The sequence below is a fragment of the Hyaena hyaena genome, unplaced genomic scaffold (assembly GCF_003009895.1).
Source record: "Hyaena hyaena isolate Hyena2069 unplaced genomic scaffold, ASM300989v1 scaffold_839, whole genome shotgun sequence".
Classification (NCBI taxonomy): Eukaryota; Metazoa; Chordata; class Mammalia; order Carnivora; family Hyaenidae; genus Hyaena; species Hyaena hyaena.
Genome location: NW_024081463.1, coordinates 656,415 through 669,727, shown reverse-complemented (window position 1 = coordinate 669,727; position 13,313 = coordinate 656,415). Strand labels below are relative to the sequence as shown.

Here is a 13,313-nt window from a genome sequence, read left to right as displayed (position 1 = left end):
GAACTTAATGCTTCCCAGACCTCAAGGAAACCTCTCAGATCATTAAAGTATTACTGGCCTTAAAGCGACTCTTTAATGCTTAACAACAAACCTTTCCATAAATAAGCTTAAAAGTTCTCAGATTTGAGAATTTTACAACAAAGGAATGAAAAGACAACTTAAACAAGGGAGAAAAGACAAGGAAGATTTTAACTCCCAGAGTAACAGGTACAGGAAACTTGTAATCTTAAAACATGTAAGCTGAGCAATGCCAAAAAATCTGAAGTATCTCCAAGGGAGGGAGAAAGTGATGAAAAGACTGAAATCTGTTTGATCCCACAATCACTAGATAAAATCATTTCTGATTCAGTAACCACATCTAGAAATCGATTTTCCAGAATGAACTCCAGAGAGGAAAAAAATTCCAAGAAAATATCCACTACTCTAGGATTACCTAGAATAGCGATCAAAAACACAAACACTAAATGTTCAACAATAAGCATATGTGATCAAAAAATGTGAAATTACCAGTTACTAAAATAAACATGAATAAAACAGAGATATTGAGAAATTAACATTAATAAATGAAATGGAATAGAATAGCACCTATTATAAATGAATTCACATAAAAATATCATGAAGTTATAGTTAACAGAAACACAATGGGCTCTAAAAATATGAAAAGATTCTAGATCTTCCTCATAATACGGGAAAAATGTACAATAAGAAATGCAGAATGGCAAAATCTACAAGTCCCTTGAGTTAGTATAAAGTAGAGTAACAGGCATTCTGCGCATTGTTGTTAAAAGACTGTCTGGAAAATTACATCAGAACTACAAACTTATGTTATCTTTTATATAACAATCAACTTCTAGGAATTTACATCATAGAAATACTTGGGACATAGCAGATACTTCTATGAATTATTTATTGCAGAATGCTAACAGCCAAAAGTATAAAACAACGTGCAAATTTAAAACTAGAGAAGTGATTTAAATATACATTGATATGATTCATGCAATGGAATACTGTTACACCCAAGAAAAATGAAGATGCTCTTCATAAAATGACATGGGTAGACCTTTGACAGAATGTGTTTTTCAAGATAGCCTCAGCAAGATCTTCCACACCACATTCTTCTTACAGTGCTGACACCCCTCCTTCATATCTGCGTGAGTCTGTAACTAGAACATGATTGATGCTATGTAACTTTGGGGATAGGTCATCAAAGGCCACCCAGCTTCACTTGGTACCTTTTAGGACATTCATTCTTGAACTGATACAGGATGCTGTGAGGAAACTCAAGCCAGGTGGCAAGGCCCACATGAAGGTGTTCTGGCTGAGGCTCCAATCTCCTTTATACATACATATGTATACTCTTTTGGGATATATATAATTAAAAAACCAAGACAACCAGTCAGAAATTTAGACCTATTTAAATACCACTTACTTTTTACCATTATTACATACCACTTTTCTTTCATATCTTATGTGTACTCAATCTGTCTCCCATCCTAAACATAATAAGATCTGATTTCTAGTACTAAGCACAATGTTAGGAGACTGGAGCCTGTTTCAGATTGTTTATCTCCCTCTCTCTCTCCCTCCCCTGCTCACGCTGTCTCTCTCTCTCAGAAATAAATAAAACATAAAAAAAAAAAAGATGTTTGACAGTCTTACTTCCCAGTATGTAAGAGAATAAAAGCAGCAAATTAATCAATAGAGGCTGTTCATTATAGTTAGAGCTAATGGGCAAAAAACATTCTACCAAACAGCTTTGAACACTTAAGCAGCACCAGAGGGCAATCAATGAATTAAGTAAGAGAGGACAAAAATTGATGTCCAAAAATACCAAATTATGAAATAAATTTTAAGAGGAGGAAAATATTAAATTGTATTGATTATAGGTGTCTAATATGGAAAGTACAGGCTTAAAAAAAGTCTGTTCTAGAGAATACATAGTAATAATCCTCTAATTTTAACAATGTTCAAACAGGGCTCACAAGTGTCCATAAAAGGGTGTCAGGACTAGAAACAAGGTTGCAGACTCCTACATGGCAGCAATGTTTAAATACTCATATATGATAACATTTTAAAGTAGGATACTGGAAAATAATATTCAAACTATAAAAAAATCATTAAAAATTTTTTAAAAGTATTTTATTTCTGAGAGAGAGAGAGAGAGACAGTGTGAGCAGGGGAGGGTCAGAGAGAGAGGGAGACACAGAATCTGAAACAGGCTCTGGGCTGGCTGTCAGCACAGAGCCCACACACGGGGCTCAAACCCATGAACCATGAGATCATGACCTGAGCCAAATTCAGATGCTTAACCGACTGAGCCACCCAGGTGCCCCCAAAAAATCTTTTTTAGGACAAAACTGGTAATAATTGATATAAAGCAGCCAGTCTCTACCAACTTCTCTCAGTAATACAACCTATCTCAAATACTGAATACATACTTTATAGAAGGAAATAGTACTATGTATAATGTTCTTAACCAATGATTAACCGCCACAAGTTTTAATTCTCACTGTATTAGAAAGAACAATAGACATTTCAAACACCATTTTTCTCATGAGTCAAAAACGATATGCTTATGTTCTGTCTCTAGGTCTTCTATCCTTTCTTAAAAGTTTTTTTTTTTTTTTTTTTTATTTTTTTTTTTGAGACAGAGAGAGACAGAGCGTGAGCAAGCAAGGGGCAGAGAGAGAGGGAGACACACAATCTGAAACAGACTCCAGGCTCTGAGCTGTCAGCACAGAGCCTGACACAGGCTCAAACCCACAAACCATGAGATCCTGACCTGAGCCAAAGTCAGATGCTTAACGGACTGAGCCAATGCAGGCACCCCTCAAAAGTACTTTTAATTGAGAACAATGTGTACATGAAAAAAGATAAAGGCAATAAATGCACAAATTACAATTACAGACCTGTCTTGAGTCATGATGGGATTACTCTTAATTAATCCCATCAAGTTGAAAATATGGTAAAAATGAAAAATTCATTTAATACACCTAACCTAGCTTTGTTCAAATGTACTCAGAACACTTATGCTAACATAAAATTAGGCAAAATCATATAACATAACTCTCATTTTATAAGAAAGTGTTATATATCTCATGTAATTTTTTGAATACTGTACTAAACATGAAAAATGGAAAAGCTATTACCGATACAGAGTTGTGAGTCTATCGGTTATTTGCCCTTGTGATACATGGCTGACAGGGAGACAGGACTCACTGCCACTGCCAAGCATCACAAGAATATTATACTAAATATTGCTTGCCTGGAAGAAAGTCAAAATTCAAAGTATGGTTTCTACTGTCTGTATTGTTTTTGCACCATCATGAAGTTGAAAAAACTAAGTAGAACCACTATAAACTGGGGATCATTTGTATACTAACCAGTCTTTCTGAAGGCTAACAAGTGAAGGGCAACAGTAGAAAGCCTACTACAAGAAGAACATAAATTATTCAGACTTAAATTTTCTGGCTGGCTTTTCATTCTCAGTTTAGGAGGCAAGTTTAATATCTGAATACATTCAGAATTCTACTTAACAGTGTGATTTCTCCCTCTAAGAAAACTCCCACAAATAACTTACTTCATGTGGGTGGCATGCATTTAATGTAATATACACGACTAACTAGTTTTGTGAAAACCAATAGAGGAGGAAAAATTAGTAACAATTTACCAAGCAGAATTTTAAGAAACTTAATTGTAAATGCTCATACTATCCACTTGAATGGATCTGCAAAAACCTCATTTTTAGGATGCTCAAATTTACTTAAGTACTTACTCTTATAAGGTTTTTAAAGTCTTATTTGTTCCTATTAAGTTTTATCTTCCAGGGGTGCCTGGATGGCTCAGTTGGTTAAGTGTCTTGACTTCAGCTCGGGTCATGATCTCACAGCTCATCAGGCTCTGTGTTGACAGCTCAGAGACTGGAGCCTGTTTGGGATTCTGTATCTCCCTCTTTCTCTCTGCCCTTCCTCCACTCATGCTGTTTCTTTCCCTCCCTCTCAAAAGTAAACATTAAAAATATTTTTTAAATAAGAAAATGTTTCATTTTCCAATAAAGCAAATCTAAAAATAAAAAACCCTTTTTATTACTGTCAAATCCTAAATCAAATGACATGCACTAGATAGTCATGATTCCAAAATAATGCCATATAAAAATGACAAAAATGACTCAGCAAAAAGTAATGGTGATGGTAGTGGTAATAGCTGACATTTAACAAGCATTTTGCTCTGTGCTTTGCACTGTGCCAAGAAATTTATATGTACTTTCATTTAATCCTTACTAAAAACTTTTAGTTAGATACCATTATTTCCATTTCATGTGAGAGCTGAGTCTGACTTGCCTATGATCATGCAGCTAGTATGTACGCCATGTACTGAAACTACAATTTAAAAAGGCACTTGTTTCTTTAATTAACTTGAGTCCTTGAGTACTTGTGACAATAAAGGAGAACAACACTGGTACAGATAACTGAAAACTATAGATACTCTATAAGTCCTTTAGTAAAGAGAGACAAGAGACAGAGAAGGAGCTATACTCCCTTAAAGGGCCTAACAGGTTAACAGATTTGTGGGAAGGGGTCCCATACAAAGACACACAAGTAATATGTGATGTTACCAGGACACAATACCTGTAATTCTCAAGCTGGAGTAGTTGGATATACAACATGTTTTCAAAAACCCGACCCAAACTGCAGTTTAACAAAAAGCAATGATTCCAAAAACTTTATTGTAAATGTAATACCGACTACTCAGAACACAAAAGGCAGTGGTTCTCAAACTTTAGCATGCAACAGAATCACCTGGGAGACTTGTTAAAATTTAAGATTACTGGTTCCACTTCAGTGTTTTCATTCAATACAGGACATAGAAATTTGCATTTTAACAAGTTCCCAGGTAATACAGATGCTTCTGTAGTAAGCAACATTCTGAGAACCACTGCACTAAATCAAACTTCAAAAATGAGTTACCTCCAAGAGGAATGTTAATATTCTCATGCACAGTTCTATAACCTAAACTTGTATGACATTCCTTTGATGATCAGTGCATATAAAATTAAACTTTGGCATCAAACATTTATGTTTCAAAAGAAAAAGGATTGAATGACTGCATCTTACTTCATTGCATATTCTTTTTTTTAAAAAAAGAGGGTTATTTACTTATTTTGGGAGTGAGCAGAGAGAGGGTGAGAGAGAATCCAAAGCATGCCCCGCACCTTCAGTGCAGTCCTTGACACAGGACTCAATCCCACAACCCTGGTATCATGATCTGAGCCAAAATCAAGAGGTGGACGCTCAACCCACTGAGCCACCAGGCGCCCTCTCAACTGCGTATTTTAACCTAGCTATGACTTACATGAAGATCCACTTGTTTATAAATAGCATTTAAATGTGTGTTTAAAAACAATCTTGTTTTGACAGGAGTAATTCACTTGAAATCTTTAAAGTCTTAAAGTACTCAAGGTGTTAAGTGAGAGACGGAACAGCCCTATCCAACAGATATATACTGAGGAGGTACTGAGGAATACAACCATCTGAGCCTAATGTTCCTTGCTTGACCTTCTGGGCTCTTTTTTTTAGAGAGCAAGTGAGCAAGTGAGCATGTGCGTGTACAAGAGTGCATGTGAGAGTGGGGGAAAGGGCAGTGAAGCCTTATGGCAGGCTGGATCCCACCACTCTCGGATCCTGACCTTAGCCGAAATCAAGAGTTGGATGCTCAACCGAAAGAGCCACCAAGGCACCGCTGGGTTTGTCTTAATAAGAACATAATAGTCCTGCAGACTTTAAATCCCTACAAATAAGCTAGAACTCCCCAAAGTATTTTTTTAATTTTTAAAATTTTAATAATTTTCATTTATTTTTGAAACGGAGAGACAGAGTGCGAGCAGGGGAGGGGCAGAGAGGGAGACACAGACTCCACAACGGCTCCAGGCTCTGAGCTGTCAACATAGAGCTGAATGAAGGGCTTGAACCTATGGATTGTCAGATCATGGCCTGAGCTGAAGTCAGACACTTAACTGACTGAGCCATCCAGGCGCCACTTTGAACTCCCCCAAGTATTAAACCCAACACTTAACTACCTAGCCTTATTATGAGTGCTATAGGGTAAAGGGGCAATTGTATAGGATATAGTGAGACAACACTGATTCTTAAATCAAGCTATCTTGTTTAGCAGAACTGCACCAACTACCCTGATATTCTTATGAATCTAAGGCTCTAGCATACACAAACTCAAGAGTATAGCATATGATTTCAAACAGATAAAAAATTTTTAAGTGAGCTCTTCAGATCATACCTAATGTTACTAGATATAAACAATCAAAGAATAAAATGCAAAACATTTGGCTAAGTTCATTTGCTAGATTAGTCTTACCACACATCAGCCAAAACAAAAATATGTATTACAAGTTACGGACTTGTGGTGTTGATCATTAAATAGCTCAAACCTTGAAATTCTTAAAACAATACTAGAATAGTCCCTAAGGGTGAAGAGCTGTTAGCAAAGAGCATAAAAGAATAGCACTCACTGTAAAAAAACATATGATCAATGTCTTACATCTTAACCTTGCACAATGTTGTACGTCAATTATGTCTCAAAGCAAAAACAAAAACCAGTGCTCACAGCTGTAATCATAATGGCATTGTCATACCTCTTAAAAATATGTGGCCAACATAGCTTAAGTGTCCAACCACCATTAACAGAAATTTTGCATATGAATCCCTTCTAAAGTTGGTTTTAAAAGCCAGATTTCATCTGTACAAGTAGAAAATATTATGGAAGCTTTAGATATAGGAACAAAAAACTTATTTTCTTATAAACGTCCTTCTTGAAATATCATTAGGAAAAAATAAATTTGGATGATCACAATATCCAAAACAAAAACAAAGATTCTAGTTTTAGCCTCTTGAGGCTCTGGTAGTTCCCCTGGAATTAAGGTCTTTACTCTAGTACTTCAGTGTTTCTGTTGAGTATGCACTGTAAAGAGAGGAGGGTAGCATATAGCCAGTCCCAAACCTATCGGGCCCAAGTATTTAGCCTAGAATGCATATGAACTTTGGGAAATGCTGCCACTGACAATCACCTGACAAGAGACACTGTCTTAAGAGATTATTTCATTCCTAAACCAAATGTGTGTGTGTGTATAAATAAATGTTTTAACAAAGAAATCACAAAGAACGTGTAATATATTGTTCATGAGATTTTTAACTCAAAAGCTCAATGACGTGGACTACATTTTTGAAGGTCACCCATTACAAAAAACAAAATACTGACACTATATAACACTGTGTAACTTGATAGATACACAAATGAAAGAGGATGACAATCACCACTACACTGCTAAATCTATTAAAGTGGAAATACCACCTATGGAGTATATTTTCTGTATGCAGGGAAAGTCAGGAGGTAGTACAGTTTTACAAACTATTTCATTAGAAGGGCCTGAACTATGAATAAAATTCTCAAGTGTACCTGAAAACATACACCAAATGCACAACATATATTCCTAAAACACAGATCTGAAGTTGCTACGTATTAGCTGGGTCAATACTTCAAAAGTTTGACTTTTTATATGTATGGGGTTGATATATTTATATATACCTTTAAAAATATAGCACTGCTTAATTGTGCACACCTTGCAAAATATTGTAAACCTTAAAGCTGTGTGATTCCTCTGATATTACCTAATTCAACAGCTTCATTTGACAGATGAAACAGGCATTGAAAAAATTTTGCCCCAATGCTATAGAGCTGTAAATTTGATTAAATTCAATCATCAAATTTCCTGTCTTTATCCACAACACTGCACTATTAGTTGTCCTGCCTCTTGGCTTCCTCTCATCCCATCTCAGCCCTACCACAACCACTGTATTCAGGGCTTACTTTACCTCTTCCCCATCTTTGATCTTTCTCTCTAGGTCCCATTTCCTTTTCATATCCCTCTCCATTGATCACTGACTTTTTCTCTTCAAGTTTAATAATACTTAATTAATTTTACGAATCAGTGTAACATACAAATACTCTAGTTATTTAGAATTAAGATTTTAAGGTTAACTTTCACTATTTATTATTTTCATTATTCATTTTAAAGCCAATATAATTCAGCACAAACATGCATTAATTTGAAGAAGCTTCTAATCATTAACAAGAAACAGGTAGCAGATCAAATTTAATTACTTGGGACACTGACTAGGTTCATGCTTGCATCTGTGTTCCAGCTTTTACACAATCATCTTGGGGATAACCAGGAAATCCAAAATGTAGAAAGATACTATCTAAACAAAACTCAAGATAAATTTTAAAGGTTGAGGTCTGCTGAACAGTTTTCTTCACTGTGTGACCTATTTAGATATTCATCATCACACAATTGAAACTGCAAAATCTGTTTTGCCAATGTATGATTGAATAAATGAAGGAAAAAAAAAAAAAGAAAATCTCACCCCCTATGGTACTCTCTTGAAATTCATGAAACTGGCCCTTCACAAAACGTAGCACTAGGCTTGATTTGCCAACAGCAGACTCTCCCAGAAGTACTAGTTTGAACTGGCATATTTTATTTCCAGTATTTGGCCCGTTGGGTCTTGTTGCTCCTCGATTAGCCATGTCCAAATGTGAAAGTGAATGAAGTCCCTAATTTCAGTCTTTTAAATGAACTTCCAGGGTGCAAGGTGTCAAATTTTTTTCTTTCTGGATGTAGAGAAACCTGTAAAGAAACAAATATTACATAATTAAAGACACAAATCAGTAAGCAAATCTAATGTTAATCACCTCAGTAATTTTGACTATAACATACAATATAATTATAACCTCTACAAGACACTAAATGCCATTTATTTAAATTCTCCACCTCTGTATGAGACTTAAGCCTAAAATCCTGCTGTAATTTTCAGATTAAAAAAAATTTTAAGCTAACCTTTATTTAAGACTCAACTTTGGGAGGGTCTGGGTGGCTCAGTCGGTTAAGCGTCCAGGTCATGATATTGCAGTTTGTATGAGCCCCCCACATCAGGTTCTGTGCTGACAGCTCAGAGCCTGGAGCCAGCTTCAGATTCTGTGTCTCCCTCTCTGTCTGCCCCTCTATCAAAAATAAACATAAAAAAAATTAAAAAAAAAACCCCAAAGACTCAACTTTGTACTAGCTAATTAAGTACTTAACACAGTTATCAACAATCCTGTAGACTGTTACAATACTTAAAAATGAGGAAACAGGCACAGAGAGGTTAAGTAACTTGACTGAGATCACAGTTACTGTGACAGAGCCATGACAGAGCCACAACATAGCTATGTTTCAAACCCAGTCAACCTGAGAGGTGACTTAAAGAGTTCAGGTTCTGAAGCCAGACTAGATGGGTTAAAATACTTTTGGGGAAAATTAAGTTCATAAATGGGAAGTTCTTACAACAGATCCTAGAACATAGTAAGAACTCAATAAATGTTGGCCATTATTATTTGAAGGCCCCTATTAAATTGTACATTTTTAAATTAATGGTAATTTCAGAGCAACAAATATTTTGTGTCTTGTGGCTAAAAGACTTAAAACTGTTTTCTCATGTGCTCAAATATATCATACATGTAAGTATTAGCTGTGGTTCTCTATGTGGTGAGCCTATTGGTGTCTTATTTACTTACACTTTTCTGTAGTTTTGGGGCTAATAATTATGTCATTATTTTCTATTTAACACATTTAGAAAAAACTAGCCTAAATGGCAACTTCTATGTCTTCTCTTAATACCTAATGCTAATTTTCAATCTCAAAGGAATAAGAGAACATTAAAAAGGACTCTTTTCCAATTTACTCACAAAATCACTATAGTTTTCTCTCATCTTTAGTCAAAATCTCATTATGTGTTTACTATTAACACTAAATCTGATGATTCCCTCCCTAAAAATCACTGTTACATTTCACTTAGGTACCTTATATATTTTGCCTTCCTCACGAATTTATATAAAACTCCCTCTTGACAATGGATTCATTAGTAAATATCCATGAGACCTTACATTTGAGACAGTAAAATCACCACTGTCTTACCTCAACAGCAGCTTTGCAGAGTTCTTTTAGTGATACATACTAAACTATTTAAACAAGAAATGGTATGTCTAAGTTGTTTCTAAACAGTAGAGATATATAAATAAAACACTACTGGCCATAGATAATTTAAAGAACATGATGGGTTCATTCTACTATTCATTTTCCCTGCTTCTGTGTATCTTAAAATTTTTCTGTAATAAAAAAATGCTCCAATCCCCACCACATTAAAAATACTGGATTTGGGGATCTAATCCTGCCTGGCTATACTGAAGTTACCTTATTCCAAATACCTAACTAACTTACATAACTGCTGGAGAATTAAATGAAAGAATATTTGTTAAAAAAAAATCTCTAATACAGTGGCCAACACATAACAGGGATTAATAATTGGCAATTAAAGTGACTCTGTGATAAAATAATGACCAAATATCAACGGAACATCATGCAGACTAAACATATCAACACACCTTCAGATATTTCACTACCAACTGAAACATTTCCCAGTTACCTCACTACCTACAAAACGGCAAACTGAAATACTCAAGAACATGCTCTGAATTTTGAAAGCCCCAAATTTCAGAGAAAACATGAAATTCCCATAAAAATTTTTTTGCTTTGTCTTATAAGGGGTAAAGCTGTTGGAATATAACTCCCTCCAACACTCTAGAGCAGAAAATAAATGTAATTAAAGTTAGCACAGTAAGGTTAAAAATCATGAGCATTCATTTTTATTCACGACCGAAACTTTTGTTTCCCAAAACGAAGATTTTGCATAAAATGCATTTTAAAATCTTTTGAGAAAAACCGGTCTCCTATAAAGTCCTCTAGGGGCTCGTTAATAAAAATAGTATTAATCACAGCAGCTAACATTTACCAGACACTTACTTGGTGCCAACCATTATTCCGTGAATTCTGCTGACAGCAACCCTATGAACTCATACTGTCCCAATTTTACATTAAAAATAAAGTTTCTGAGCGCTCTTGACTTGCAATCGTGTTGTACACGTTGTTTTGTTTTTTTGACTAGTTATAGTGTTGTACACGGGTTTTTTTTTTTTTTTTAAACTAGTTATGTGAAAGGCCTCTGAATCAACATTGTGACAAGAACCAAACTATGTGAATGATGACGTCCGGAGCTTACGGTCTGAAAATCTCACGGGGGTAACCAGCTCCCGGGGAGGAGAACGGGAGAACAGAAGGTCTCGGCCCACTGTGCGTGTTCAGCGGCCTAGTTGTCTCGAGTTCTCCGAAGCTGCGGTCCCCCACCTTTCCCAGGCGAGACCGTCCCTAGGCACACTGTGCGGACGAGCCTCCCTCCTCCGGCCTCCATTCCCGGGACGTCTTAGGAAGTCGAAGGTAGGAGGAGCTCCCCCAATTCACACCTGCCGTAGGCCCCGGGTCCTCCCTGGGGAGCACCTGAGTGACTGATCCCGAACTCCGCGCGGCCAGAGCAAGGCAGGCCCCGCCAGGCCCCCGGGCCATCGTTCCCGGCCTGCCTCCCCGAACCTGGCCTGGCCCGGGCCGGGACCACCCCCTCCAGAGCTGCCAGGGCAGGGTCCGGACGGAACCGCGGCCTCCAGCGCTCTTCCACGGCGCCATCTTGAGAAGGGAACAGGGTGACACCCGTCGCTCCCTCAGCCTGTCTGCAAATCCCGGGCTCCACAGCTCTTTGAGGAAGGAACCACCAGGGCCGGCGTGACGAGACGCCGGGATCGCTAGCTCTGGCGCGGGGCGCTGGCGCCGGGAGGGGAGGAATGGGCGGGGGACGCCCGTGCCGGCAGGGCCGCGGGCACTAGGAGGACAGCGTAGAGCCTGGGGTCCCGGCCGGCTCCGGGCAGGGGACGGACGGCTCGGTTACCTGAGAACGCAGCACGCGGAGCCGCGCGGGGCTGAAGCCTCCCGGCAGCGGGTCCCAGGCGTAGCCCAAGAAGAGGGTGAGGCTGTGGCTTAGACAGCGGCGGCGCGTCTCCTCCTCAGGCCGCTCCCCTCAGACTGGACCGTGCCGGGATCGTGCCGTGGTGCCGCCCCCGTCCGGCTCCGTCTCCGCCTCTCTCCGCTCCGCCTCCCTCTTTTCGTTTCTCCTCCTCCGCCACCGCCGGCGCTCGAGTTCCGACTGATTCTTCCTCCTCCTCCCTCCTCTGCCTCCTCCCCTCAGACCAGCCGGCGGCTCCGTCGCAAACCAAAACACAAACACTCAAGTCCCAGCGCGGGAGCCACTTCCGCCGCCCGGCGCCGGCCTCTCCGCCACGTCGCTGCACGTAGCGAGCTACGCCTTTCGTCACTTCCGCCGTCGTCAGGCCGCCCTCTCCATCCGCTCCCCCGCCCCTTCTCAAAGCCCGGTCGGCCGGGGCTGGCCTGCGGGGCCGGGTGGGGCGTGCCACGTGACCTCGGCGAGCAGCCGCGTCGGATCCAGCTACCTCCCACCTCCCACGTCCCAGGCAAGCGCGGCCCCGCCCTTGCCGGCGCCATTGTTATCTGGGTGGTGGTCTGGGGCTCCCGCCGGCTGGGGGTAGGGGAGCTCCTTTACTGCCTTGCTTTCGGGGAAGCGTGAGAAAACGGGTTTGTTGCTACCCGCCCATATGGGGCGGCGGAGTTCCCTCTGAATATTTGCTCGCAGTCCCAGTTACCCTACCCTGCAACACCCCAACCCTGGCAGCTTGGCCAAGGGGAGGGGGGGGTGCGGTGTACGTTTCTACCCCCCCAACATGTCCTGGAAGGGATGGATGTGTTGCAAAGGTGTGAAATTTACCCAGGGAAGAGGATTATACCCCATACCAAAAGTTGTCCCTAGGTGAGGAAACCTTAATAACTTGCTTTTAATCAGTGAACCTAGTTTTGGTGGGGGGAGGGGGGAAGGAAATCTTAAAATAATAGCTTGCTTTTCTTCGGAGTTTTTTTCTTTACAAGTTACTGTACTAAACGCTTCAGAAGAGTTATTCCATTTTAGTCTTCTACTAGAAGGTTTCACTCTGAAACTATTATGTGAAACGAAATGCCCTACATTAGAATATTAACTCCCCAAAGTGGTCCTCATTGCTGTGTCTCATAGTGCCTGCCAGCTCAGGGTCTTCAGTCCTAAGTGTGGAATTAATGAATGAGGCGTGCCTGTTTTAAAGGTAAAGAATTTGAGGCAAAGAGATTGTGTAACTTGTGCAAAATCACCACTGAGCCAGTGATGAAATTGTATTCTGACCTGCAGGCTGGCTCCAGTGCCTGAGTTTACGCAGGATTGTAGTAAAAGACAACTTGAGGGGCGCCTGGGTGGCTTAGTCGGTTAAGCGTCCGACTT

At 39.5% G+C, this 13,313-nt stretch overlaps 2 protein-coding genes across 2 annotated transcripts in view; one reads left to right on the top strand and one right to left on the bottom strand.

The window, feature by feature from the left end:
* Positions 1-12,017, bottom strand: part of RAB5A (RAB5A, member RAS oncogene family) — a 26,888-nt gene extending 14,871 nt beyond the window's left edge. The window contains exons 1-2 of the mRNA XM_039219716.1: positions 11,883-12,017; positions 8,436-8,698 (exon numbers count right to left, since the gene is read on the bottom strand). Coding sequence (XP_039075647.1) covers positions 8,436-8,598 — 163 coding nt within the window. The 5' untranslated portion in view covers positions 8,599-8,698; positions 11,883-12,017. The remainder of the gene's footprint in view (positions 1-8,435; positions 8,699-11,882) is intronic.
* On the top strand, positions 8,597-13,313 carry LOC120222022 (serine/arginine repetitive matrix protein 1-like). The gene is made up of 4 exons (XM_039219707.1): positions 8,597-8,612; positions 11,130-11,380; positions 11,976-12,462; positions 13,224-13,313. Exons 1-4 carry the CDS (start codon positions 8,597-8,599, stop codon positions 13,292-13,294), a joined length of 825 nt encoding a protein of 274 aa, XP_039075638.1. The 3' UTR covers positions 13,295-13,313.

What these genes read in the sequence shown, in the direction of transcription:
- LOC120222022 (XM_039219707.1), top strand. An exon ending in GACGTCTTAGGAAGTCGAAG is followed by an intron (nt 11,381 to 11,975) that starts GTAGGAGGAGCT and finishes GCTGTGGCTTAG; the next exon opens with ACAGCGGCGGCGCGTCTCCT. An exon ending in TCCCACCTCCCACGTCCCAG is followed by an intron (nt 12,463 to 13,223) that starts GCAAGCGCGGCC and finishes TCTGACCTGCAG; the next exon opens with GCTGGCTCCAGTGCCTGAGT.